The 26,794-nt window shown below is 35.0% G+C and overlaps 2 protein-coding genes across 5 annotated transcripts in view; one reads left to right on the top strand and one right to left on the bottom strand.

The window, feature by feature from the left end:
- The window catches only part of YIPF7 (Yip1 domain family member 7), a 51,561-nt gene extending 51,182 nt beyond the window's left edge, over nucleotides 1-379 (bottom strand). Inside the window, exon 1 of the mRNA XM_059887522.1 lies at nucleotides 1-379. Within this exon, the coding sequence (XP_059743505.1) occupies nucleotides 1-53 (53 nt within the window). The 5' untranslated portion in view covers nucleotides 54-379.
- GUF1 (GTP binding elongation factor GUF1) lies at nucleotides 317-26,598 on the top strand. 4 transcript variants are annotated; one of them, NM_001102067.1, is given in 17 exon segments: nucleotides 393-733; nucleotides 2,850-2,961; nucleotides 3,133-3,281; nucleotides 3,566-3,646; nucleotides 4,514-4,591; nucleotides 6,263-6,346; nucleotides 12,270-12,334; nucleotides 13,059-13,262; nucleotides 14,729-14,868; nucleotides 15,984-16,107; nucleotides 16,458-16,590; nucleotides 17,403-17,546; nucleotides 18,453-18,586; nucleotides 21,179-21,280; nucleotides 22,264-22,383; nucleotides 23,942-23,978; nucleotides 24,774-24,949. In NM_001102067.1, coding segments are annotated over 17 exon segments (2,010 nt in total). In that variant the 5' UTR covers nucleotides 393-568; the 3' UTR covers nucleotides 24,912-24,949.
- Nucleotides 26,599-26,794: the final 196 nt, after the last annotated feature.

Raw genomic sequence — 26,794 nt, forward strand, 5'->3', positions numbered from 1 at the left:
CATTTCCTTCTCTGGGGAAGCTTCCCAACACAGCGATGGAACACGCCTCCCATGCATTAGCAGGCAGATTCTTCTCCAATGAGCCACCAGGGAAGCCCTAGGATATTATTCTTATTGCTATCAATTTTACTGCCCGTTTCCATTCAGATGAACTTCAATATTAGCGATGTTGCAGGCAACATGGAGAACACAGCAGTAATTTAAAAAATTACTCTAGTATTTTGCCATCTGGCAGTTGGTTAAAAAGCAACCTTCTGGTAACAGAACAACTAGCACTGCGCTAAACCTTCGCTCACGCGACTTCCTTTCAGCTTCGCGCTGACGTATGCAGACGTCACGACGTAATGTGTCGTGCAAACGTCGGCGAGCGGCGCTGTTCTCGGTTGTCTGGTCCCAGCAGCTAGATGTGGAGTGTTGCCTCCTCACGTGTTTTCCGCGGGTGGCCGAAGTGTGTTTGAATCTCGTCCGCCAGCTCTTAGCGAGGGGCAGTTTTGAAGAAAACGGAGCCTGGGGTGATGGCGCCATTGCGTCCCGGGACCTTCTCCTGACGCCTCGGTTGCGCAGGGGAATGTGGACGCTTGCAGGTCAGGGTTGGTGGCGCGGACGCGCGCTCGCGGCCTGGGTCACCGAGGCGGCGCGTAAGGGGCTACTCTGGCCTCACCTCGCGCCGGCCCGGGGGACTGCAGCCGAGTCCAGGGCTCCGGACCGGTGCTACAGCTCTGCAGACCGCAAGGTGACCGCCTTGAGTCTCTTGTCATTCACGTTTTAAGCCTAGGGAGGGTGTTCCTGGTGAATTTGTGAGGGCTTCTTAGTACTGACTAGTGAATGCAGGTTGCACTGTTGTGAGGGAGACAGGGCTCGGAGCGCGGGGGTGCGCTTCGCTTTCGGACTCCAGTGCTCAGCAGTGTGACCTTGGACAAGTCGTGTCCTCCCTTTCCTCATTGGTAATATCAGGATCTTTGTTTATGCGAGGGATTGTTCTCTGTATTTAGTTTTAAAAGCGTATCGAGGAAGCTACTAGTTCCATTTTCTTGCGACTTTTTAGCCACGTGACCTAGGCAAGTTACCTGACCTTTCTTTCTTCATTTGTTGAATGAGATGCTTATAAAAAAAAAAAACGTTGAGTGGCTGTCAGACTTGCGCGAAGTGAGGCATAGAACTTTTAGTTCAATACCGAGAATCTAAGAAGTGCTGGGTATGCCTTAACTTCTCTTTATTATTTCGTCTTAACTCAGCTAGAGCAGACGCGTGCTCATTCTGTCCCTGTGGTTGGAGGAGGTGGGGCTTTTTGCTCCTCAGTCACGACGGACTCTGCGGTCCCACGGACTGTAGCCCGCCAGCTTTTCTGTCCACGGAATTTTCCTGGCAAGAATCCTGGAGTAGGTTGCCATTTCCTACTCCACGGGATCTTGCTGAACAAGGCATGGAAACCGCGTTTCTTGTGTCTCTTACACTGGCAGGATTCTTTACCACTGGCGCCACCTGGGAAGCTTCAGCGACCCTAAAACTATACTTCGTTGTAACTGTGAAGAGAAACAGTTTAGGCAGTAAAATAAAGTACTTGAATGAAAGTTATGAGTAACTGGAGAAAGAAAAAGACTGTAATTATTCAGTTTTACTCTTTTCTAAAATGCCTGTAGAATGGATTTATGTTGCAATTGTAAGACTAAAAACGGTGCAGTGGATGGAAAAATCACAGGGCAGACAATTCAGGTTTAGATTTTTGCAGAATATCTTTCAGGTATAGTTGCACTTGTATTGAAGCGCTTACTGGGAAAAAAAAAAGGAAACAACTTCATGAAAATTTTGTATTTCGTAGTTTCACTTTTTTTTTTTTTTTTGCTCATTATGAGATATAAATTTGATTGGAAAAATGAAACGTTCTGGGTCCAAAAAAATGACATATTCTATGTGCAACTGAAAATCACAAATTAAAATTTTAAAGTATTTTAAAGATTTAAGTGAAAAGTGAGCCTTTTTTTCCTGATAATATAATTTTTTCCCCTTCTCTCTCCAGAGAAGTTGTTGTTAAGTAATAAAGTCATCTAAATTAAACTTTTGAAGGCTCTATTAGCACAAATTTTTAAGTAGACCTGACTCTGTTGATTAAATATGTGATGGGGGCAAAAAAAAAGATTTTTTTTTCTTTCAGCTTCTCTGTAGCTTTGTTTATTTCAAGAAATTTTGTTAGACCAGGTGCTCTAAGGCTGTAGAGGAGTTCTAGGTATCTTGTGTTCTCCATTTGTGAAAATACATTCAGCTCCTCATCGGCCTTTGAAATGGTGAAAATATTATAAGGGACTTTTATTTAGCCATATGGTCTGTATATGGTCATATAGCCTTTGTCAGTTAAACTAATGTATTTGATGGGCCCTGTTGTTATCCATGGAGAAGGCGATGGCACCCCACTCCAGTACTCTTGCCTGGAAAATCCCATGGATGGAGGAGCCTGGTAGGCTGCAGTCCATGGGGCCGAGAAAGTCAGACAGGACTGAGCGACTTCACTTTCACTTTTCACTTTCATGCATTGGAGAAGGAAATGGCAACCCACTCCAGTGTTCTTGCCTGGAGAATCCCAGGGACGGGGGAGCCTGGTGAGCTGCCGTCTGTGGGGTCTCACAGAGTTGGACACGACTGAAGCGACTTAGCAGCAGCAGCAGCAGTTGTTATCCATTGCTTGTAATATGACTTTAACCATACATCTCTTTACTGTCAGAGAAATAATACAAACAGTATGAATGCTTTAAATAAAGTTGTTTTAGGAAGACTAAAAGTATTATTTAGTGTACTTGTTTTATATTGTAGACAATTTATACTCATAAATGTAATATTTTCCTCCCCTTTTCTAGGAAAAAATTGATATGTCTTGTTTTCCTGTTGAAAACACTAGAAATTTCAGTATCATTGCACATGTGGATCATGGCAAAAGTACTTTAGCAGACAGGCTCCTGGAACTAACAGGTATTTTCATTTTATAGTCTGCACCTAATTAATGGCAATGAGTGGTTGATAGTTACTTTTACTAGCATACTTTGACTATGTTTTTTTTTTAAATTTTGGTTTTAAGTTTATATGCAGTATTGTCTGTTTTTAAAAGCTTATAGAAATATCAATACACATTTCTATTTTTAGGGGCAATTGATAAAACAAAAAATAATAAACAAGTTCTTGATAAATTGCAAGTGGAACGAGAAAGAGGAATCACTGTTAAAGCACAGACAGCATCTCTCTTCTATAACTATGAAGGAAAGCAGTACCTTTTAAATCTTATCGATACACCGGTAAGTTTTAATATCAATTTTGTCTCTGTTGTTAAAGTCAGCTTTGTATTAATAGTGCAAACAAATCCTTTTTTTCAGTTTTTAAATTGAACATTAAACACTTCACTTTGGTTTTTTTTCCCCCTCTGTGTTCTTAGATTAGTGAAATTATTTCACAAAAACAGGCTAAAAAGAAGCTTAATTACTTTTTATTCAGTGGAGTCAGTAGATTTGCCAAAATGCCTCTCTGTAAGAAACATTTAAACTCTTAACATTTAGAGGTTTTAATATTTTTTGTTTCTCAGGGTCATGTTGATTTTAGTTATGAAGTATCCAGGTCACTCTCTGCTTGCCAAGGTGTTTTACTTGTGGTTGATGCAAATGAGGTAGGTACATTTAATTTTATATGATGTGATATGCTATTTCGTTGTTCCAAGATTTTTCTTAAGATGTTTGGAAATAGAATTTTTGTGTTTGAAGAAAGTAAGAATTATTTTATTATTTAACCAAAATTATGTTTTGGTCCTGTTAATTTTAAGTTTTACTACACTAAAATGGCCTGTGAAATTGACTAATTCATCCTTTAAAATTTTTAAGCTGATCAGAGGAATCGTTCAAAAGTTTTAAGCACTTCTTAATCTGTGATGTCAGTTTTTAGCAGAACTAGAAAGTCTATCTTTGATGTCATTTTGGGTGTTTTTAAGGTAATAATTTGAGAAGTGCTACATTTAAAGAAACATGTCAATAATATTACCAAGTTCTCTGTTGTGAACATAATCATGAAAACATACTGAGATGAAAGTATAAGAGCCATGATATACTATTTATAGTAAGCTTTTGACATACTTCAATTTTCATGGACTTTTCATTCAAAACCCAAAGATTTTTTTGTTGTGTTAAATCCTCCCTAATCCTGTCAAGGACAGTCAATCTCTACCTTAACATCCATATACTTGGCTTTATAAAATATGTCTCATAGTTCTTTAGGAGGCTTCAAGGTCCTTAAGGATCCATGTATTACTGCTTTGTTCCCAAAGCTTAACACAGTACCCTCTAAAAAATGTTTCTAGAACTGAAAGGAATTTTCACAGGGAATGATCCAGATGCATGGAAGTATAGATACCATAGTTTGCCTTGTACCTTTGCTTTTGATGAAGATGTGTGGAATGGTCTTGAATTTCAGCTTTTGTGATGGATAATAGAATGATTATCTTAGTGTCTTGTGTCTTCTTCTTGTCTGCTTTTCTTTATAGGGTATTCAAGCCCAAACGGTAGCGAACTTCTTTCTTGCCTTTGAAGCACAGCTATCAATAATTCCAGTTATAAACAAGGTAATTTGTTAGCGCAACAGTGCTATTATTTTACTTTCCAAGGGTAAATTTACTGTATGAGTATCACTTGTACTACTTTTTATATGAGAATCTTCAGGTATTTATTAAATGGAATTGACTATTGAACATCATGGAGGTTAAGGATGCAAAACCCCTGTGCAGTCAAAAATCTGCATGTAACTTTTGATTTCACACAGTTAACTACTAATATCCTCTTATTGACTACAATCTTACCAATAACTTAAACAGTCTGTTAACACATACTTTGTATATTATATGTATTGTATATAGTGTTCTTACAATAAGAGAAAATGCTAATCAAATCATAAAGAGGAGAAAATACATTTACAGTACTCTGTTTATCAATACCCTGAGTTTACATCATCTTTTATAAGGTGAATCATCTCTCGGTACTTACATCAGTATTGTCTTATGTGATGACAAAACACCATAGATGTTATATGTATTACTGACACTAAACGTCAACAATTAAAAGATAACGTGAAAAGGAACTTCATATTTATTTACAGGTAAATGATTGATGCATTGATAACAATGAAGCAGAAATATTGCTTTATGCTATGACATTATGTGATTGCTTCATGGTAACCTAGTGTATACACTAAGGAAAGATTCATTAAAGTTTTTATAGCGTACAATATTATAGTCATATTCATAACAGTATTGGAAACATTGTTACAGTAAAAAATGTTTATTTGTAATTATAGGCTGATATGCAGTTTCTCTAATTATGAGAGTCATACTGTACGGTAATGTAATTCTTTGAAAGCAAAGTTATAAAACAGAAAGCCAATACATTATTAATTTTATGTTAAATATCACTTATGCCTTTGTTAGGGATAAGCTATCCACCTCAATACAAGTCTTGCACCTGGTATTCTACAAGTGTAGTTTTACATATTTATTGAAAAAAATCTGCATGTAAGTGGACCCATGCAGTTGAAACTCCTTGTTATTCCAGGTCAGTTGTATACTGGGATTTCTTTGAATTGCATACGATAAAAGTTCAACTCAAACTCCTCTACCCTGGCATGTAATTGAGAAGATAGTCTCCCTGAATTACATGGAGCGATGGGGGGCTGTTTCTGTAGGGAAGGGCAGGACAGGCCAAATAGTCTGTTAAACTAAACTGTAGAGGAAAAGAAAAGGACATTATGAAGTAGGATGAAACAGTGTAACACAGGACGCTTAACAGTTAAGTGCTAAACTGAGAACAGTGTTGATAAAGCTTAACTTTTATATTTTAAAATTAATAAATCAAGAATCTTAATTAAAAATTTGCATTGCATTTAGTTTTATTTTTTGATATTGAAGATAGGTTTAAAGGAAGCAAAGAAAGACAGTTTGTTGTTATAAGTTATATATAACACATAAAATCAGTGTACATGATGTTGTTATTGATCTCTTTGACTCTGAGTAGCTAATGACCTCAATTTCTTACTTGCTTTGCTGTCTGCCTTCTAATTTCAGTGGTCATGAGCATTAAAATTTTATTACTTTTTTGTCATTATTTTTCTCTTAATACTTTTGAAAATAAAATTGTTAAGGGGTCAGTTAGTTCAAAAGCAAGTATGCATCTATCTCCAAATATTAATATGTAATACATTTTAATTTCATTATATTAAGACATGGTGATTTTTTTCTTTTAAGATAGATCTGAAGAATGCTGATCCTGAAAGGGTTGAAAAACAAATTGAAAAGGTGTTTGATATTCCAGGTGACGAATGTATTAAGGTAAATTTTTTTTTTAGAAGACTTGATTTTACTTTCCAAAATCTCAGGTAATTGGCTTAAGTAAAATTTCATAGTATTTGATAGCACATCATTATTATATTGTGTAATTATAATATTACAGTTTTACAAAGTTCTTTTTACTGATATTTCATTTGATCTTTACCAAAAATCCTTACCACATGGTTAGGACAGATAGAAATTTCTCATGATACAGTTGAAAGGACGAAAACTGAAAGATTTTATCACTTTACGATTATAAATCTAGTTAGCTAATGTGCCAGGACTAAAATGTAGGTCTTTTGTAACTCTTTGTTATATTATTTCTTATATGCCATTTTGCCTCTATGTAAATGTTCTCCTTGAAGAGTAGGGTCAGACTAATTTCAAGGCATTGTAGATATCATTCTTAGAACTATATTTAATGTAAATCAAAGTTGATAATATTTTAAATTAAGATTTTTAAATTTACCTTTTAAATGATAGTTGAGTGTTAAATCAGTTCAGCTCAGACACTCAGTCGTGTCCAACTCTGCAACCCCACGGACTGCAGCACACCAGCCTTCCCTGTCCATCACCAACTCCCAGAGCTTGCTCCAGCTCACATCCATTGAGTCAGTGATGCCATCCGGCCATCTTATCCTCTCTCGTCCCCTTGTCCTCCTGCCTTCAATCTTTCCCAGCATAAGGGTCTTTTCCAATGAGTCAGTTCTTCGTATCATGTGGCCAAAGTATTGGAGTTTCAGCTTCAGCATCAGTCCTTCCAATGAATATTCAGTACTGCTTTCCTTTAAGATTGACTGGTATGATTTCCTTGCAGTTCAAGGGACTCCCAAGAGTCTTCTCTAACACTACAGTTCAAAATATCAATTCTTTGGCGCTCAGCTTTCTTTATAGTTCAACTCTCACATACATACTTGACTACTGGAAAAGCCATAGCTTTGACTAGACGGACCTTTGTTGGCAAAGTAACGTCTCTGCTTTTTAATATGCTGTCTAGGTTGGTCATAGCTTTTCTTCCAAGGAGCAAGCATCTTTTAATTTCATGGCTGCAGTCACCATCTGCAGTGATTGTTAAATAGCCCTAGCTAAACTGTGCTATTCTACATGCTTGTGTAGTAAGTATATCAGAGTAATAATGTTTAGCTTTTATTTTCAAGCTTGTTTAATTTTTAAAAAAGCAAGTATCAGCTGATGAAGTGGATTTTTTGCTTATTTTTTAAACTTTAACACATTGGTTGATTATATACAACTTGGAAAAAGCAATAGTTATTTTTCCTTGGATACATACATAGAATTTAATGTTTTTTATTATGAAGAGGGACCTCATTGTAAGGCAGTCCTGAAATTATGGTATCATGACTGGAATTATGTTAAAGTATATTTAGCTGAAAATTCATTCATACACTTAATTTGGTGTGCCAGCTAGGGATGCAGCAGTGAACAGTACAGGCAAGACATCTGTCTCGTTGTTTTTATATTCTACTTGGGGAGGCACTCATTAAATAAAAAAAGAAGGAAGTATAGTAATTAGTGAGTGAGACCAATGTTTTCAAGGAACATTCAACAGAGTGTATTGTTCCAGGTAGAATTACCATACCTAACAATGAAAAAAAGTCTTTTTCTTAGAGAAGAGCTATGATGCAGAGTAACTTAGGGAATTTTTCTCTGATGAACTGAGACTTGAAGAAAAAAAGAATGGGGAGAAATAATTTCCGAAAGAGCAAAGAGCAAGTGTAAAGGCTTGGAATGTTTGGGAAGGTTTGACATGTTTAAGGAACAGAAAGAAGGCAAGTTAGATGAGATGGCTTTGTAGGGAAAGGCAGGGGTCAAGTTATTCTGGGATTCTTGCTGTGCTAAAGAGTTTGAAAACTTTAATGAAAGGATTATAAAGCAAGAGAGGAAAACTGATCATTCAGAGAATGGATTAGAAAAGGGTAAGAAAAGATACACGGAAACCAGTTTGCAGTAGTAGTCCAGGGGCAAAATGGTGGTTGCTAAGTATGTGATGCAGATATTTTAATAAGTGGCCAAATTTGATGTGTGTTTTGTGGACATGGTAGATTTTGCTGGTGTGTTATGTGTTCATGTCAGTCGTTCACTTCTGTCTGACTCTATGGGACCCCATGGACTGCAGCACACCAGGCCTCCACGTTCTTCACCAACTCCCGGAGTTTACCCAAACTCATGTTCATTGAGTTGGTGACGCCATCCAACCATCTCATCGTCTGTCGTCCCCTTCTCCTCCTGCCTTCAATCCTTCCCAGCATCAGGGTCTTTTCCCAGTGAGTCAATTCTTTGCATCAGGAGGCCACAGTATTACAGTTTCAGCTTCAACATCAGTCCTTCCAATGAACAGTCAGGACTGATCTGTTTTAGGATGGACTGGTTGGATCTCCTTGCAGTCCAAAGGACTCTCAAGAGTTTTCTCCAACACCACAGTTCAAAAGCATCGATTCTTTGGGGCTCAGCTTTCTTTATATTTCAACTCTCACACCCATACATGACCACTGGAAAAACCATAGCCTTGACTAGACAGACCTTTGTTGGCAAAGTAATTAATGTCTGCTTTTTAATATGCTGTCTAGGTTGGTCATAACTTTCCTTCCAAGGAGCATGTGTCTTTTAATTTCATGGCTGCAGTCACCATCTGCAGTGATTTTGGAGCCCCAAAAATAAAGTCTGCCACTGTTTCCAGTGTTTCCCCATCTATTTACCATTAAGTGATGGGACCATATACCATAATCTTAGTTTTCTGAATGTTGAGCTTTAAGCCAACTTTTTCACTCTCCTCTCTCACTTTCATCAAGAGGCTCTTTAGTTCTTCTTCACTTTCTGCCATAAGGGTGGTGTCATTTGCATAACTGAGGTTATTGATACTTCTCCTGGCAATCTTGATTCCAGCTTGTGCTTCCTCCAGCCCAGCGTTTCTCATGATGTACTCTGCATATAAGTTAAGTAAGCAGGATGACAGTATATAGCCTTGACATACTCCTTTTCCTATTTAGAACCAGTCTGTTGTTCCATGTCCAGTTCTAACTATTGCTTCCTGACCTGCATACAGACTTCTCAAGAGGCAGGCCAGGTGGTTTGGTATTCCCATCTATTTCAGAATTTCCCACTTTTTATTGCGATCCACACAGTCAAAGGCTTTGGCATAGTCAATAAAGCAAAAGCAGATATTTTTCTGGAACTCTCTTGCTTTTTTGATGATCCAGCGGATGTTGACAGTTTGATTTCTGGTTCCTCTACCTTTTCTAAATCTAGCTTCATGATTCACGTACTGTTGAAGCCTGGCTTGGAAAATTTTGAGCGTTACTTTATTAGCGTGTGAGATGAGTGCACTTGTGTGGTAGTATGAACATTCTTTGGCATTGCCTTTCTTTGGGATTGGAATGAAAACTGACCTTTTCCAGTCCTGTGGCCACTGCTGAGTTTTCCAAATTTGCTGGCATATTGAGTGCAGCACTTTCAAGCATCATCTTTCAGGATTTGAAATGGCTCAACTGGAATTCCATCACCTCCACTAGCTTTGTTTGTAGTGATGCTTCCTCAGGCCCACTTGACTTCACATTCCAGGATGTCTGGCTCTAGGTGAGTGATTGCACCATCATGATTATCTGGGTCGTGAAGATCTTTTTTGTACAATTCTGTGTGTTCTTGCCACCTCTTTTTAATCTTCTGCTTCTGTTAGATCCATACCATTCTGTCCTTTATTGAGCCCATCTTTGTATGAAACGTTCCCTTGATATCTCTTGTTTTCTTAAAGAGATCTCCAGTCTTTCCCATTCTATTGTTTTCCTCTATTTTCTTGCACTGATCATTGAGGAAGGCATTCTTATATGTGTAAGGATGTGAAATAAAGAATCATGATGAGTTTGGGTTTGAGCAACTGGTTGAATACTGGTAATCTGTTAATGCAGAGAGGACTTGGGGAGGAACAGATAGTGGGAAAATTAAAAGCTCTGTTTTGCACATAGTGTGTTTGAAATGTCTAATAGACATCCAAGTAGGATATTACATAAATCTACACAATTCTGGCATTTGTGGAGAGGGCTGAGTCAGAGATGTTTAAGTCATAGCGTGTATGTGGCATTGATGCCATGGGAATGGATGCCATTTCCTAGGGAGAAAATGTAAGTAGAAAAGAGATCCTAGAAACCATTCTACATTATTCTCAATTTGTAGAGTGTTATGAATAAGAATTTGAGAAGGATTAGAGAGGATTCAGAAGATGAGGGTGTGAGGATTGAGTTTTCAGAGAGGTGGGAAAACAAATTGTAGCAGGAGAGAAGGCAAAGAGGTTGTGGATATAGTGCAGATGGATTTGTATATTTGAATAAAGGAGTTTTTGATGTCTTCTATTTCCTTGAATGAAGTAAGAGGCAACGTTATCAAATGAGAGTGAATTGGCCACAGGGAAAGTGTGTAGATTGAAAAGGAAGGTGGTGTGAATTATCTTAGTTAGTGTTAATGTGAATTTAGTAAAGGATGTGTCCTTGGACAGCCAGCAAGTCTTAACTGCATATTGAGATCGGTGTCATGAACTTACAGAAACCAACCAAACCAGTTACTTGACTGTTCTCTAGTAATGTTGAGCTGCTCTGATTATAAGCATAGAAAAGGCAAATAGTCGGATGTAGTTGCAGTTAAGGTTTTATTAATACCAAGGGCTTATGATAGAGAATAGAAAGTAGTTGAATGGAATGAGTACAAATAGTGGGCTCTTGGGGTCTCAGCTGGGAAAAGAGGCAGGGGGCTAAATAGATAATGAAAAAAAAGTCCATTCAATAAATTAGAAAATGTGATCTTAAAGGATTGTTGTACCACTCCAGTACTCTTGCCTGGAAAATCCCATGGACGGAGGAGCCTGGTAGACTGCAGTCCATGGGGTTGCTAAGAGTCGGACATGACTGAGCGACTTCACTTTCACTTTTCACTTTCATACACTGGAGAAGGAAATGGCAACCCACTCCAGTGTTCTTGCCTGGAAAATCCCAGGGATGGGGGAGCCTAGTGGGCTGCCGTCTGTGGGGTCACACAGAGTGGGACACGACTGAAGTGACTTAGCAGTAGCAGCAGAGTCTAAAGCATCATTCTTATTAGGAAGTAGTTTTTTGCCTCTCAGGAAACATTTGGCAATGTCTGAAGACCTTTTTTGTTGTCACACTGGGGAATAGGTGCTACTGGCATCTTGTGAGCGGATGAGAATCCATGGATACTGTTATGCATCTTGCAGTGAGCACATAGAACAGCCCCTCCAAACAGAGTTATCCAGGTCAGAGTATCCTTAGTGCTGTGTTGAGAAACTCTGATCTAGAGGGACTTTGAAGGGCAAGAGGAAGAATTCAGGGAACTGAGTTTGAATAAAGATTTCAAAGATAGTTCAATTATTGGTAATGGCAAAGGTGAGTCAGATGAGCATGTTTTGAGTGTTTTGGCTGCCTTTTCAGTGTAAGAACAGTAGTGGTACTATACCTTACAGTTAGCCTTAGCTGTATGCCATCCACATATATTGTTTATTCACACAGCAGCCTTGAGGTTTATGTAAAATATGAATAATCACTTTATTTGTCGATGAAGAACTTGAAGCTTGAAGAAAACATGTATTGGCTAAAGTCATGTATTACTCGTAGAGTCATAATTATAACCCAGATATTTTGAACTCTTAGTCCAGTGCTCTTTCAGTACCACAATCAGAATGCTTTTGTAGAGAAATCAGAGAATCATCTAACCATAATCTAGAGAATCACCTAACTGTAATGGAAGGGCAGTTGTCAATAGATAATATGGTGTGTGCTTCCTTTTACCAAGCTTTTCAAGCAAATTGATGACTTTTCGAGTTGTTTCTTTTTTCTAATCATATGCTCAGTCACAGGATAGAAAAGTAAAGTCCTAAGTGTTTGTTTCATATACGTATTTTCAGATTTCTGCTAAACTTGGAACGAATGTGGAAAGTGTTCTTGATGCAGTCATCAAAAGGATACCCTTGTAAGTATTCTGCTGCTCTTTGTATACTATTTGTTTATCTTTAATAGTAAAAGTCCATCAGTTTGATCTGTTATTTTAATTTACTTGTTATGACAAATATACTCTTCGTGGTCAGTGAGAATACATTTTTAATTTATATCTAGTAACACATAGAAGGCAAATACAGATAGAAAAAAAAAGATAATAAGGATCTCTTAATTATTGTAACAGACTTGAATACATTGGTAATTATTGTTTTTGTTTTAATCCTGAACAAATATATTTCATCCATTTCATAAATAGTTTAAAAATGGTTACTTAAAATGTATTTAGGGTTTTCCTGGTGGCTCAGATGGTAAAGAATCTGCTGCAGTGCAGGAGACCTAGCTTCCATCCCTGGGTCAGGAAGATCCCCAGGAGAAGGAAATGGCTACCCACTCCAGCATTCTTGCCTGGAGAATTCAATGGACAGAGGAGCCTGATGAGCTATAGTCCATGGGGTTGCAGAGTTGGACATAAATGAGCAACTAACACTAACAAAATGTATTTAAAACTCAAGGGTGAATTAAAATGAATATAAATATAGGCATTATACCTTACAGAAAGGTCCTTTTATTTGTGCTGTCAGTTAATCTTTCTCAAGTATTAGAGTAAATTAAGCGTAATATTTGAATTAGGCATTTTGTTAAGATTTTATTATTTAATTTTAAATTATTAGTATTTGTTCTTTACTTATTTTTAATAGTCCTAAAGCCCATTGCAGAAATCCCCTGAGAGCTTTGGTATTTGACTCCACCTTTGACCAGTATAGGGGTGTGATTGCCAATGTAGCATTATTTGATGGAGTGGTTTCGAAAGGAGATAAAATTGTATCTGCACACACTCAAAAGACGTATGAAGTTAATGAAGTAGGAGTTCTGAATCCTAATGAGCAGCCAACTCATAAACTGTAAGTAATCTGCATTAGTAATTAAAAGACACTTGGTATGTGTTTCTGTTGCTGATTTTCTTAATTTGGTGTGCTCAGGATGTTCCTAATTTGGTAACTTAGGAAAAAAACAAAAAACAAAACTTGATTGTTTAATGCAGCTATGTAGTGAATGCTCTTTCAGAATCTCATGGGTGAGGGACAGTAGGAATTTGATGTGTTTTTAATTCTTTTTGGCCATAACTGATTTTATTTTCTAGTTGCGACTGGGTCCAACATTGATGTATTTGATTTGACAGTGAAAGAGAGAGTTCTCTCATACATATTCATACTTGGTATCAATCTTTGATATTTAAATTTTTTGTAGTTAGATTTTCAGCATAGAATAGTGAAGAAAATTCGGTAATTATTTTGTTTAGTGCGGAATTCATGGTAAAACTTTGATTAGAATTATGACATGAGATTAGCATAGTAGTGTACATTATTATAAAACTGAGTTCTGAGTTCACTTATAAAATATTTATTGAGTGCCTATTCCATCAGTACTCTAGATACTAATAACATTGATTACCTTGGGCACATAGTTTTCTAAGGTCTTTATTTCCTCATTTGTCAAATTTAAGATTGAAGCAGGTCTCACTTTATAGCTTAATGCTGTATGTCTAAAACTACCACTATTTTGTCATTTTTTATGTAATTGAAAGTCATAAGGTTTATTGTAATTTTACTCAACTATTTCTAAAGTTTGTATTCTTATTTACTTAAGTATAGTCAATCATTACAGTATCACATTAATTCAGGTATACAGCATTGTGATTCAGTATTTTTATAGATTATACATCATAAAAAGTTATTACAGATAATAGCTATAATTCCCTGTGCTATACAAAGTCTGTCTATATTCTGTCATATATATTCATCATTATTGCATCTTCAGTACGATTTTTGTATTTCATCCTAAATGGAAATTATCGTATAGGAAATTTGCTTTAAAAAAAAAATAAAGCTAAAACTCTGAAATCTTTGGATTTGCTGTTTTCCTGCAAGAGGCACATCAAATAGGTATCAGATTTGTAGAGAGTTCACATTTTTATTTGCTAGGTTAAAAACATTGTTTTTGCTTTTTCTTCCTTTTTTAAAGGACATTTGTAATATAATTCACTACTAAATATCACAAGGAGTGTTTTATGTTTCTGTGTCTATCAGTTTCACTATTGTTTTATATGCAGAGATGGGCAGTCATGAAGAAGGTCCCTAGGCTTGTGTTGCAGAGGTCCTCGGTCATGGATTGTAAGACTTGGAATGTTCTTTTGCTGACAGTTCTTAGAGCTGAGAATTAGAGAATTAACTAGAATGCAGCATCTAGTTTCAGCCTGGTGAGGTTTTGTTTGGAAAGTACAATCATTTCTTGGAGAAGTAGAGCTAATTGTGAGTATGCACATGAAACATTAAAATAGTAAATATTTCCATGTAATAATTTTATTTAGATATGCAGGACAGGTGGGCTATCTGATTGCTGGGATGAAAGATGTCACTGAAGCACAAATAGGAGATACATTATATTTACATAAACAGCCAGTGGAACCCTTGCCTGGGTTTAAATCAGCGAAGCCAATGGTATTTGCAGGTGAGGAGCTCACATATTCAAAGGATAAGGGCCAATTTATTCTAAGCTGAAATAATAATTATTAGGAATACTCACTTTAAATAATCAATTCCTGTTTAAATAACAGCTACTGTTTAAAAAAAATTTTTGTATATTTATATACCAGTTAATTATATATGGATGATACAACTTTATATGGGAGATCATTTCCTCCTAAATTTAAGGACTTCTTAAAAAAATAGCCTCTTGAAACAAGCCCTCTGATAAATTAGAGGAGCACAGTAATATGCATTTCCTTCTTGTTTCACTAGGGAGTAGGTCATTATATTTGAAATACTCTTTCTACATAGGGTGTTTTCATTACTAATTATCAGTGGACATTTACTGAATGCCTTCCCTTTAGCTGGCCTTTCTTTAATACTGTACTATTGTACTAGTGTCGACATAGCAGAGAAGAGTGTCACCTCATGTATATATAACTCCAGAACCTGTTACTTCTGTGTGATATTACAGACATTTGAAAAAGGAAGACCTGATTGAAGGTTATCAGATTACTCTGTGCTGGGTATCCAGTCATTGTTTTCTCCCTTTTGTATCTCATTGGGAATTACAAATATTAATTTGTAATTAATATTAATGCCCCTATTAAGACAAAGTCAGTCAGTCATTTAGAGTTTGAAGGACTTAAGTGGTGAGGACTTGGGTTTGATGTGAAAGAGAAACGGATGAATCAGTTTTTGTTTTTATTTCTTCCTGTTATTTATCTGCTAATGGGATTTTTCTTTGTGGTTGTGGGATATCTTGCACTTTTGTTTCTTAAAATAAAGATGATGTATTTTCTTGATAGGTGTAATTCCCATTGTTCTTTTTTGTTTTCCCTATACTATTTGCAAATGCAAAAACATCACTTTGAATATGAATCTAGTGGTAAATTCAAAGTTTATGAAACTTGCAAAATACTTTGAAGCCAATTTAATTTAATGGTCATAGTTTTCTTAGCAAACCAATATTTTGGTCAGTCAAATACAGAAAGTAATTTAAAAGCTAACTGATTAATTTTGAACTTTGCAGCAATGCATATTAGGTTTTCTGGGCAGAGTGTCACATGTAATAATTAGAAATCATTGTGTCCCCAGGAATGTACCCTGTAGACCAATCTGAATATAATAACCTGAAGAGTGCTATAGAAAAACTGACACTAAATGATTCCAGTGTGGTGGTTCATCGGGATAGTAGCCTTGCTCTAGGTGCTGGCTGGAGGTGAGATTCAATTATGTTGTAGGATTCCATTTTTATTGAAAAATAAAGTTTAAATGGCTTACTGGTCTTGACCATTTCTGAAGATCAGTTCATATTAGTGTAAAATGAACTAAAACATGTCTGTTTCTCACTGTGGATGCTTATTGTATGGATCAGTTTTATAGCTACTTTAAATAGAATCCCAATGGAAGATTTTATTTTATTTAATGAATTTATGCTAGGTTTTAATTATGTGAATTGATTGAATGACTTTTGATTCCACCCCTCCCCCACAAAATAGTAATATCAAATCAAAGAAAATAGAGCCCATGGGACATAAACATTTTGGAGTCTGGCTTTTTCTCCCTCAGGTTAGGATTTCTTGGACTTTTGCACATGGAAGTTTTCAACCAGCGACTAGAACAAGAATATAATGCTTCTGTTATTTTGACAACCCCTACTGTTCCATATAAGGCTGTTCTTTCATCAGCAAAATTGATAAAGGTACTGTTGTGAGCTAGCATACATAAGAAAACTAAATAAATGTATGTGTGTGTATGTATATGTAGAATATGAGAAACATTTTAGTATACCAGTAGCTGACTAGCTATTAAAACTAAATATTTCTTGATTAGTAGTAATAAAAGTTGAATTATCTTATGATGGACAAGTTTCTTCAGAACTAATGATGCATATTTTTCTTAACCTGATGAAATCTCCACATTATCAATACTAGTCTGTTACTAAGAGTAAAAAGTAGAATTAGTTCTGAAAATACTGTTCTAAATTCAGCACAAAAAATAAGAGTGTGATTTTGGGCATAAGTAATTCATCTTATGATTAGTAAAGCATTCTTTCCTATATGGTTGCGGGAAATTTTAGATTTCAGGTTAACAGTAGAAACAATATTGTATTCAATCTAAGTTACAATATATTTGTTTTAAACAAATATTAACTTTGGCATCTGTAAATATTTTCCAACAAAATTAAGTTAGGAAACTAATTACAGTGACATACATGGGACAGATTGAAATGTATTCTTATATCATATTCTAAGTGGTGTATAAAATGATTTTAGTAAATATCAATAATCAGAATATATTAATAATTGTTATTAAATATTATTTTAGAGAGTTTTTCTCTTTTTAATCTAAAGTGTGTTAAAATAATATTCTAACCTTTAGGAATTCTTTTGTTTTTTATTAATTCCAACACATTCAATAACAAAAATTCTAACCTATGTTGGTAGAAAATTTAAAAACATGGTAACTACTAAGATTTCTTTTTAACTATTGATGACTTTTCTTATTTTTTAGGAATACAGAGAAAAGGAGATTACAATCATCAATCCTGCACAGTTCCCTGATAAGTCAAAAGTAACAGAATATTTGGAGCCAGTTGTTTTGGGCACCATTATCACACCAGATGAATATACTGGGAAAATAATGATGCTTTGCCAGGTATAAATGTAATACAGTTTGATATAAAAGTACATTTTAGTCCTCTCAAACAGTGGTACCCAGCTTAGGTTTTGAATGGTTTCTGTCTCTATGGAGCCTGTCGAACAAAAGAAATTTTCATAAAGATCTTTATATATTTATCTGTTTAGATATACATACATATAATTACTGTATTTTGACTTTTAAATAAGAAAACAGAGCCAGAATTTTTGATGATCTTGAATTTATATTTTAGCTTAAAGCAAAGAAATTTGATGCTTTTTTTCATCTTGAGTAGCTAAAAATATAGTTTCCTTTCACCTTTTTTGACTATTTGAAATTGGGTATTATTTGAAAGATAATTACAATACTTTAGAGACCTTTGATTGAAAGGTATTCCTCATTTTGCTTTAGTTCTTGACACATTGTAATAAACAATTTAATCCACAAATTTGATATAATCATAGTCATCAGAAAGTATATATTTAAAATATTCTGACACGTATTGGAAAGAACTCTCAAGTGATGACTAGTGAACTTGAATTTTTATTGTCTTGTACCAAAAAATATGTAACTTTAGTTGCTTAATTTCTCTGGATCTAAATTTCTTTTATTTGTAAAATAAGAAATCAGAACTTGACTCCACCTGTAGCTAATTTGATTTATTCTTAAGTGAAATATTGTATAATTAAAAAAGAGACTTATTTGATTAAAAACAAAAGATTAAAGTTTTGATAGGAAGTATATTATAATTGAAATACAAAATGATTCTCCCTGTATTATAAATATTTGTCAGCTGTTTTTACTGGACCATTAAAGATTCCTTCATTTTGCCCACTCTTAAAAGTTGATAATTGACATCTGTCTATATTTATTAAATAAATCATTATGTGAATTATTCAAGCCATTTTTTCCTTCCCTTTTCAGGCTCGAAGAGCAGTTCAGAAGAATATGATGTATATTGATCAAAATAGAGTAATGCTTAAATATCTCTTCCCTTTGAATGAAATTGTGGTGGATTTTTATGATTCTTTGAAATCTCTGTCTTCAGGATATGCTAGGTAAAAATTTAATGGGAAACTCAAATATCTGGACAGTTTTTTTTTCAAGTATTGACCAGCAGGTGTTTACTGATATTCCACTTACTTAATCTTGGTGATCTAGTGACAGAAATTTTAGTGCCCTCTTCATAAGAAGAGATGTACTCTCTTGTAAGTTGATTAAAAATTGCATGTTATTTGAAAAAGCTACTGTGACCTAAGTGGCACTTTTAAAATGTATTTGAATGTTAAGTAATCCTAGGAGTATCTGTGTACATTTGGAAAATAGAAGTACTTGTTTAGAGAAATGCTAGGTGTGTCCCTATATTTGTGAACACTTCAATAACTTGGTCTTCCTAGGACTAAGTAGTCTGCATCATGAAACCCATTATCTTATCCCATAAAAGTACATGGAGGCATAGCCTGTTAAAGGAAGAGTGTAGCATTGTGGGGGTGTTTTTTGTTAGGGCAAATAACTAGATGCCCTTACTGTCCTAAAATCTTACATTCAGTTCAGTTCAGTCACTCAGTCGTGTCCAACTCTTTGTGACCCCATGAATCACAGCACACCAGGCCTCCCTGTCCATCACCAACTCCCAGAGTTCACCCAGACTCACGTCCATCGAGTCAGTGATGCCATCCAGCCATCTCATCCTCTGTCGTCCCCTTCTCCTCCTGCCCCCAATCCCTCCCAGCATCAGAGTCTTTTCCAATGAGTCAACTCTTCGCATGAGATGGTCAAAGTACTGGAGTTTCAGCTTTAGCATCATTCCTTCCAAAGAAATCCCAGGGCTGATCTCCTTCAGAATGGACTGGCTGGATCTCCTTGCAGTCCAAGGGACTCTCAAGAGTCTTCTCTAACACCACAGTTCAAAAGCATCAATTCTTTGGCGCTCAGCTTTCTTCAGTCCAACTCTTTGGACTTTCTTCAGTCCAACTCTCACATCTATACATGACCACTGGAAAAACTGTAGCCCTGACTAGACGGACCTTTGTTGGCAAAGTAATGTCTCTGCTTTTCAATCTTACATTACTGGATAGCATATACTAGGATATAAAGGAAATATATAATGGGGAAGTTGACAGAAAAGTGAATGTTCACATCTGGTAAAACACATGCATACATGAATGTGCATGCATACTTAAAATTATAATTCAAAGAAAAATCCCAGCATTTTGAAGAATATGCTGCAGTGACCTGGACGTTTACTTTGTGAAATGAGCTTTTCAGTGAAGCGAGTCAGCATAACTCATGATACAAAGTTATTTTTTCTAATTGGTCACCCAATTTTTTTTTTATGTCTTCTTTCAGACAAGACCTTGAGTGAATAAGTAGCGATGTAATTTAAAATGAATCTAGGCAGCATATTGTTAAAGTTACTATAATTAAAAGGATAATTACTAAGTGTTTATAACAGTTAACAACAGTCTTTGAATTCTAGCTTGCATTTGGGTACCACTTTCTGAGTTAAGTGGTCTTAAAATCTTTTAGCTGGGAAACAACTTTCACATTGAGAGAACATGGCTTATTTTGAACTATTTAAAAATAATTCCAACTTCCAAAATTAAGTTGTCCTTATGTTCAGGAATACATGATATTTTTTCATATTCTAAAAAAATTGAAATTATAAAATTTGGGAGCACAGAAAATTTTAAAGCTGTAAACACAGTGAAAATCTCAGGATTAATTTTGCATAGTACTTAACATGGTACCTTTATGTAGTATATGATTAATGTTTATTGAAAAAAGAAAGGATCTGGGGAACACTTTAGGCAGTAGTCAGGTTTTAGAGACTATTAGTGTCACCTTGCGACCTTCCTGTTGAAAACCTTTCGAAGCTAAACATTTGCATTGTTTGTTTTAGAATTACGGCAGTAGGAATACACATCTTCTCATACATAACTGCAAAGACACGAGAGCATAATTGAAATTTTCTTTCTCATCAGACATTAGTTTTGTAAAACCTGTTTTGATTATTACTGTAAGCTTTGACCATATTGTTAGAAATAGTTGACACTTAATAAATGTTAATTGTGCTTAGGTAGGCTCTGTTCTTAACACTTTTTATGTTCTAGGTACATGTATTAACTCATCATCAAAAATGCTCTGTGAAGGTTTATACTAAAGAGCCATATATGAAATTCAGAAGTCTCATTTATTAATGGCTACTTAGCACTGCCCTAGCATTTATTTAACTTGTAATAGAAAACTTAACAGAAACCCAACTCATGAGTCTGAGACTGTATATACATTCACTAGTATATACATTGTCTACAGCCAGCCAGCTTCTAGGAAGGAACATTGGGAAGGTGACATTTCTTTCAATGATGTACTTTCCTAGCCTGGTTTAGCAGTTTTTTTTCCCCTTCCCTCAGTGGAGCATGTTGATTTTTGTACCTGATTTCATAAATGTAAAAAGATAAGGAAGTTTGTTCTTTACTGTGATCAGGTCGGCCCATTTATCTGAAATTTATATGTAATTTGTTTGAAAGTTAAATTTTTTGGGAGTGATACCAGAAGAGGTAGAAAAAACATATTTTGAAAAGAAAAAAAAATGTAATCTCTTGGGAAATATAGTGCTTATCTGTAACTTGGATATTTTTCTTTGTTAGTTTTGATTATGAAGATGCAGGCTACCAGACTGCAGAACTTGTAAAAATGGATATTCTACTGAATGGAAGTATTGTAGAAGAGCTAGTAACTGTTGTACACAAGTAAGTTGAATAGTAACTAATTACAGAATGTGAAAGTTGCTATTCTTTTTACTTTTTCATTTATTATTGCTCATTTTTATTTGACAGCTACATTTTGAAAATTAAAAGGTGTAATTAATTTCCATGTACTAGTTTTTCCTTCTTTTTCCATGCTTCTCTTACCAAACTGTTGACAAGAGAATAGAATTAAAATAGCCAAAAAGGATAGTGTTATGGAAGGAAATGTTTTCTTTACCATATAAAACAAAGTAAATGTTTTCTAAACTATGGTAGACTTAAATTGAGAAATAAAAGTTTTTTTTTTTAATTTCCATTTCAAGAAATAGTGGTTGGGTAAAATAAATTATGGAACACCCATATAATAACATTATTTTAAGCCATTAAAAGTATAATTGTAGAGCAGTATTTAGTGATGTAAAAATGTCTATTAAGTAAAAAGGTAGAATATATCACACTGTGATCCAAACTGTAAAAAACATAAATATGTATTCAGAAAAATAACTAAGTATGGATATATGTTTAAAAATATTCTAGAATGTTTAACAGTGGTATTCTGTGGGTGAGGGAAGGGCATTAAGAATGGTTTTTATTCTCTGTGTTTTTCTAGATTTTCTGTAAGAGATCATGTTATTTTTGCTGTCAGAGGTCACATATGATTCAGAGATTAAGTGGTGTTTATTAAAGAATCCACCTGCCAATGCAGGAGATGTAGGTTCAATCCCTGGGTTGGGAAGATCCCCTGGAGAAGGAAATGGGAACCCACTCCAGTATTCTTGCCTGGGAAGTTCCATGGACAGAGGAGCCTGGTGGGCTACAGTTCATGGGATCGCAGAGTTGGACACAATTTAGCTACTAAAAAACAACAACATGATAAACAAGTTCTACTTGTACCTCCTTAGTAACCTTTACATTGATTATGCATATTAACTAGAAAACTACTTTTATTTAGGATATATGAATAGCTGCATTTTTTTCTGTCTCAGAGACAAAGCATACTCTGTTGGCAAAGCCATATGTGAACGTCTCAAGGATTCTCTTCCTAGGCAGCTGTTTGAGATAGCAATTCAAGCTGCCCTTGGAAGTAAAATCATTGCAAGAGAAACGTGAGTTGAAATTCATTTTTGTTCCTTGGTTGGTTTTAGCAATGATATACATAAAAAATGAAAGAATATTAAAAAATTTAACATTGCTCTAAACTTTATTCCTACTTATAGAAATGTTAATCTCTTAATTCCACTAATTTAAGTGATGACTGTTACTTTGAATTACTTATATGACACTTTTGGGTGATAATTATTTACAGTTATTACTCTAATGTATATGGTTTAAGGAATTTTATTTCCACTCATTCAGTGACCCCACTCAATTTTCTGGTGAAGGAATTTCTGTAAAGTTTTATGGTTTATCTCTTCAAGTAGATTATAAACCAGTAGGAACTGGAATTAAAAATTAGGTTTTAGAGATATTCTTCCAAAAGAGAAAACTGAATTGATTTTTACTTGAAGCATTTAATATCACTTCCTTAGAGCTAGTCAGTGCATAGAGGGAAGGGAGGAAAGCTGATACCATGTTAGGCTTCAGGGGTTTGCAGCAGTCTTTGGATGAGTTGTGTGCAGGTATTTGCAATGAATTTCATTTCCTAATACTATTTTGTGTTAGTTATTTTGTGTTTCCTAAGTACTCAGATTAGGCAGAGTGGAGTTTATAATCAGGGAACTTTCAGGAAAATGCCATTTAAAATAGCAAATCATCATTCAAACATACGTGTGCTGAGGTAGAAAAAACCTTAAAGAAAAAGACTTTTATATCTTCATTTGGAATACAAAAAAAGTGGAGTTATTTTCAAAGTTTTGATCCTCCATATTTCTCAGATACATACATTATGGACATAGATTAGTTTATAGCTGCTTGAATGGCTATATTAAAATTATTTCATTCCCCCTGAAATGGGTTTTATAAAATATATTGTTCTTCATATTCCTAGTCACTCTTGACGCACATTTGATAGTCAGTGGTGAGATAATTGAGAAGGCAATAGCACCCCACTCCAGTACTCTTGCCTGGAAAATCCCATGGATGGAGGAGCCTGGTAGGCTGCAGTCCATGGGGTCGCTAGGAGTCGGACATGACTGAGTGACTTCACTTTCACTTTCATGCATTGGAAAATGAAATGGCAACCCACTCCAGTGTTCTTGCCTGGAGAATCCCAAGGACTGGGGAGCCTGGTGGGCCGCCGTCTATGGGGTTGCACAGAGTCAGACAGGACTGAAGCGACTTTGCAGCAGCAGCAGCAGCAGTGAGATAATAACCATTTTAGTATTTTTGAAAGTAGTAGTATTTTTAAATTGAACTAGAAATGCCCTTATATAAATTTTCACCATCAAGGTCACACCAGTTTTTATTTTGGCCTTTTTGAGACTATCCACAAACCTTTTTTTAAATTCTTAGTAAAATCTGTGTTGATTTTCATTTTGAATTGTCTATTTTATTCCAAATACATGAAATACAAGAGCATGTAAGCTATCTAATGATTTGTCTTTTGTCAATTTTACGTAAGTATAACCTGATCTTACTATCTTTAGTAAAGGGGGGATTGTTTTTGAAAATAAGTACTTTTAAATAGTATAATTGTGTACTTAAGGAAAATTTTCTCTTTTACAGTGTGAAAGCCTATAGGAAAAATGTTTTGGCAAAATGTGTATGTATCTACGTGTGTTCTTTATCTATTTTGTAAGTTTAAAATCAGAGAGGGTATAAATACCTTGGGTTTCCACTGTTGGTTTTTATAGTACTTTGTATCCCATCTATGTTTTCTTTTTAAATAGGTAAATGTCAGCTTGACTTTAATGATTGCATATTCATTTTGCTCACATTTCTTAAGTATTTTCCTATCTTATTTTTTAAAATTTCCTTATGTGCAACTACCTAAGAATGTTTTCATAACAGTTATGATCAGGATGTTTTGATTTTTAAGGAAGAATCTGAAGACAATTACTGTCTTATAATGGGAGCTAAAATTGAAATCCACCTCTCCTACATTAATTTGCGAAGTTTGCTGTTTCTTCTGTTAAAAAAGATTCTTAACTCAGTTATAATGAGAATTAAATGATAAATGCTTTTTCTAAATCTTTAACATTGGACTGACACATTTAAGCCTATGCAAGTTTCTGTATTAGACTACAGCTATATAATCCAAAATTTCAAGGCCTTGAATCAGTAAGGAGATTGATAGCTTTTCTTGACTTGCATAATATAGTATTGGGGTTCCTTGAGAATCATCTCCTTCAAAAACAAATAAAGCACTTATCATTCTTTGAGAAGATACTAATAGTAAATTTAGGATCTGCTAGGAAGGGTCTTAGAGGTAACTTTCCAAGTGTCTACTTCATGGATAATAACTATAAAGTTGTAATTGTATTGATATCTCTAATTAATTATAGGATTATTTTTCTATGGAGTGATTTGGACTTCAGTTTCTTAAAATGTTTTTCAGTATGGTGGTGATATTACCCGAAAAATGAAGCTTTTGAAGAGACAAGCAGAAGGAAAGAAAAAACTCAGGAAAGTTGGCAATGTTGAAGTTCCAAAAGATGCTTTTATAAAAGTTCTGAAAACACAATCTGATAAATAATTGGTGGGAAAATATAAGGAATTTTCATAAATTAAAAATTGTGTATCTTTTAATTTTCCTTAGTAATTATAACATGTTGAACACAACAGAAGGAAAATTATAAAATTTGCTTGTTACCTTCAAGGTTTTCAATTTTAAATAACCTCTTGGCTTTTCTTTGAAAGACAGTAATGGGTAGATAAGAACTTAGATTCTGAAACCATATTGCATGGTTTCACATTTCTGTTCTACCACTCACTAGGCAAGGTGACCTTGACCAACTTACCCTTTCTTCATTTACTCTTTAGTAAAATCAGAATTATACTATTACTTCATAGGCTGTGAGTATTAAATAATATGTTTAAAATGTTCAGAAGACTACGTGACACATAGTCAATGTTAAGTGATTCTTACTAGTTTTCAAGCATATTCTTTACACTAAAAGGGCTCATATTTAAAGATTTGATCTCGTTCCAATCCCACATAAGCTTGTTAGATGGATATATTTAGATGATATATATGAATCTGTTATTAAAGTCAAATAACATAGTATTTAGACCTGTGATCTAGTTTTTCATAAAATTTTTACAAATGTTATTTGGAAACCAGATAGTTTACATATATATAAAAATAAGGATATGAGCTGCCTTATTCTGACAATTAAAATGCATTTATGTAAAGGGATAGATGTTTGATATTAATAGCATATTAATAGCAACTGTCATTAATGACAGTCTAATAATTATTGTCTAGATTTCATAATTGAAACTAATTGAGACTGACTGAAGCTTTAAATAACTTAGTTAAGGTCACATAGTCAGTAAATGGCTGTCTTACTTCAAAGCATATCTTCTTAGTAAATAAACAAGAGGGCATGTTGTATTATAGTAAGATAATTTAGCCATTGATTTTTATCCTTTACTTTGAATGAATTGAATGAGGATAAGACTGTCAGTGATAAATTTTATACAAGGTTGTTATGAGATAATTATAAATTCAGATAGTGGCAACTTACTTAAAATTGTGAATAGAGGTTAAGTAACATGTGGCTTAGTCCTAGTTACATAGTCAACCATCTTCTTCTAGCTCTGGTAGATCAGATGGATTATGAGATCTCATGAGAGTATTATTTTAATATAATTTCTTAGATGTTCTGTCATACCATTATGGCCAGGGGAAAGTTAGAAGTTGGTACCTGGCACATAATATGTACTGTGTGTCTGCTATTTAACTTGTATGCTTACTGTAAAAGACCTTGATGCTGGGAAGGACAGGATGACATGGCTTCATGGCATCATCAACTCAATGGACATGAGTTTGAGCAAACTCTGGGAGATAATAAAGGACAGGGAAGCCTGGCATGCTGCAGTCCATTGTGTCGCAGAGTCGGACACAACTGAGCAACTGAACAACAAAAGTATTTGTACAGCTTGATACTTTTTCTTTTCCCTTTAACCTCTGACTTTTTAGGAAACAGTTTTAGTAGTAGTACAAAAAGTATTTTTCAGATTTTTTTTTAGCATACTCTTCTCTCCCCAGCCACTTTGATAAAACATGATTTAGAGTTGCGTATTCCCCCAGAGTAGCAGTCCCCAACCTTTTTGGCACCAGTGACAGGTTTCCTGGAAGATTTTTCCACTGCTGGGGGGTGACTTCTGGATGATTGAAGTGCATTACATTTTTAATAAAGTTTTATTTTTATTTATTATTTTTTTTTTGGCTGTGTTGGGTCTTTGTTGCTGCATGGGCTTTTCTCTAGTTGCAGTGTGCAGGCCTCTCATTTCAGTGGTTTCTCTTGTTCTAGCATGCAGGCTCCAGGGGTTCAGTAGTTGTAGCTCCTGGGCTCTAGATTGTAGGCTCAATAGTTGTGGCACCTGGGCTCTGCAGCATGTTGATCTTCCTAG

This window comes from Bos taurus, chromosome 6 (assembly GCF_002263795.3).
Source record: "Bos taurus isolate L1 Dominette 01449 registration number 42190680 breed Hereford chromosome 6, ARS-UCD2.0, whole genome shotgun sequence".
NCBI classification, from domain to species: domain Eukaryota; kingdom Metazoa; phylum Chordata; class Mammalia; order Artiodactyla; family Bovidae; genus Bos; species Bos taurus.

Coding starts and splice junctions, on each gene's coding strand:
- GUF1 (XM_010806105.4), top strand. CDS start 326: ATGCAGACGTCACGACGTAATGTGTCGTGCAAACGTCGGCGAGCGGCG. Junction 734..2,849: donor ACAGCTCTGCAGACCGCAAG/GTGACCGCCTTG, acceptor CCCCTTTTCTAG/GAAAAAATTGATATGTCTTG. Junction 14,869..15,983: donor GAAGCCAATGGTATTTGCAG/GTGAGGAGCTCA, acceptor TTGTGTCCCCAG/GAATGTACCCTGTAGACCAA.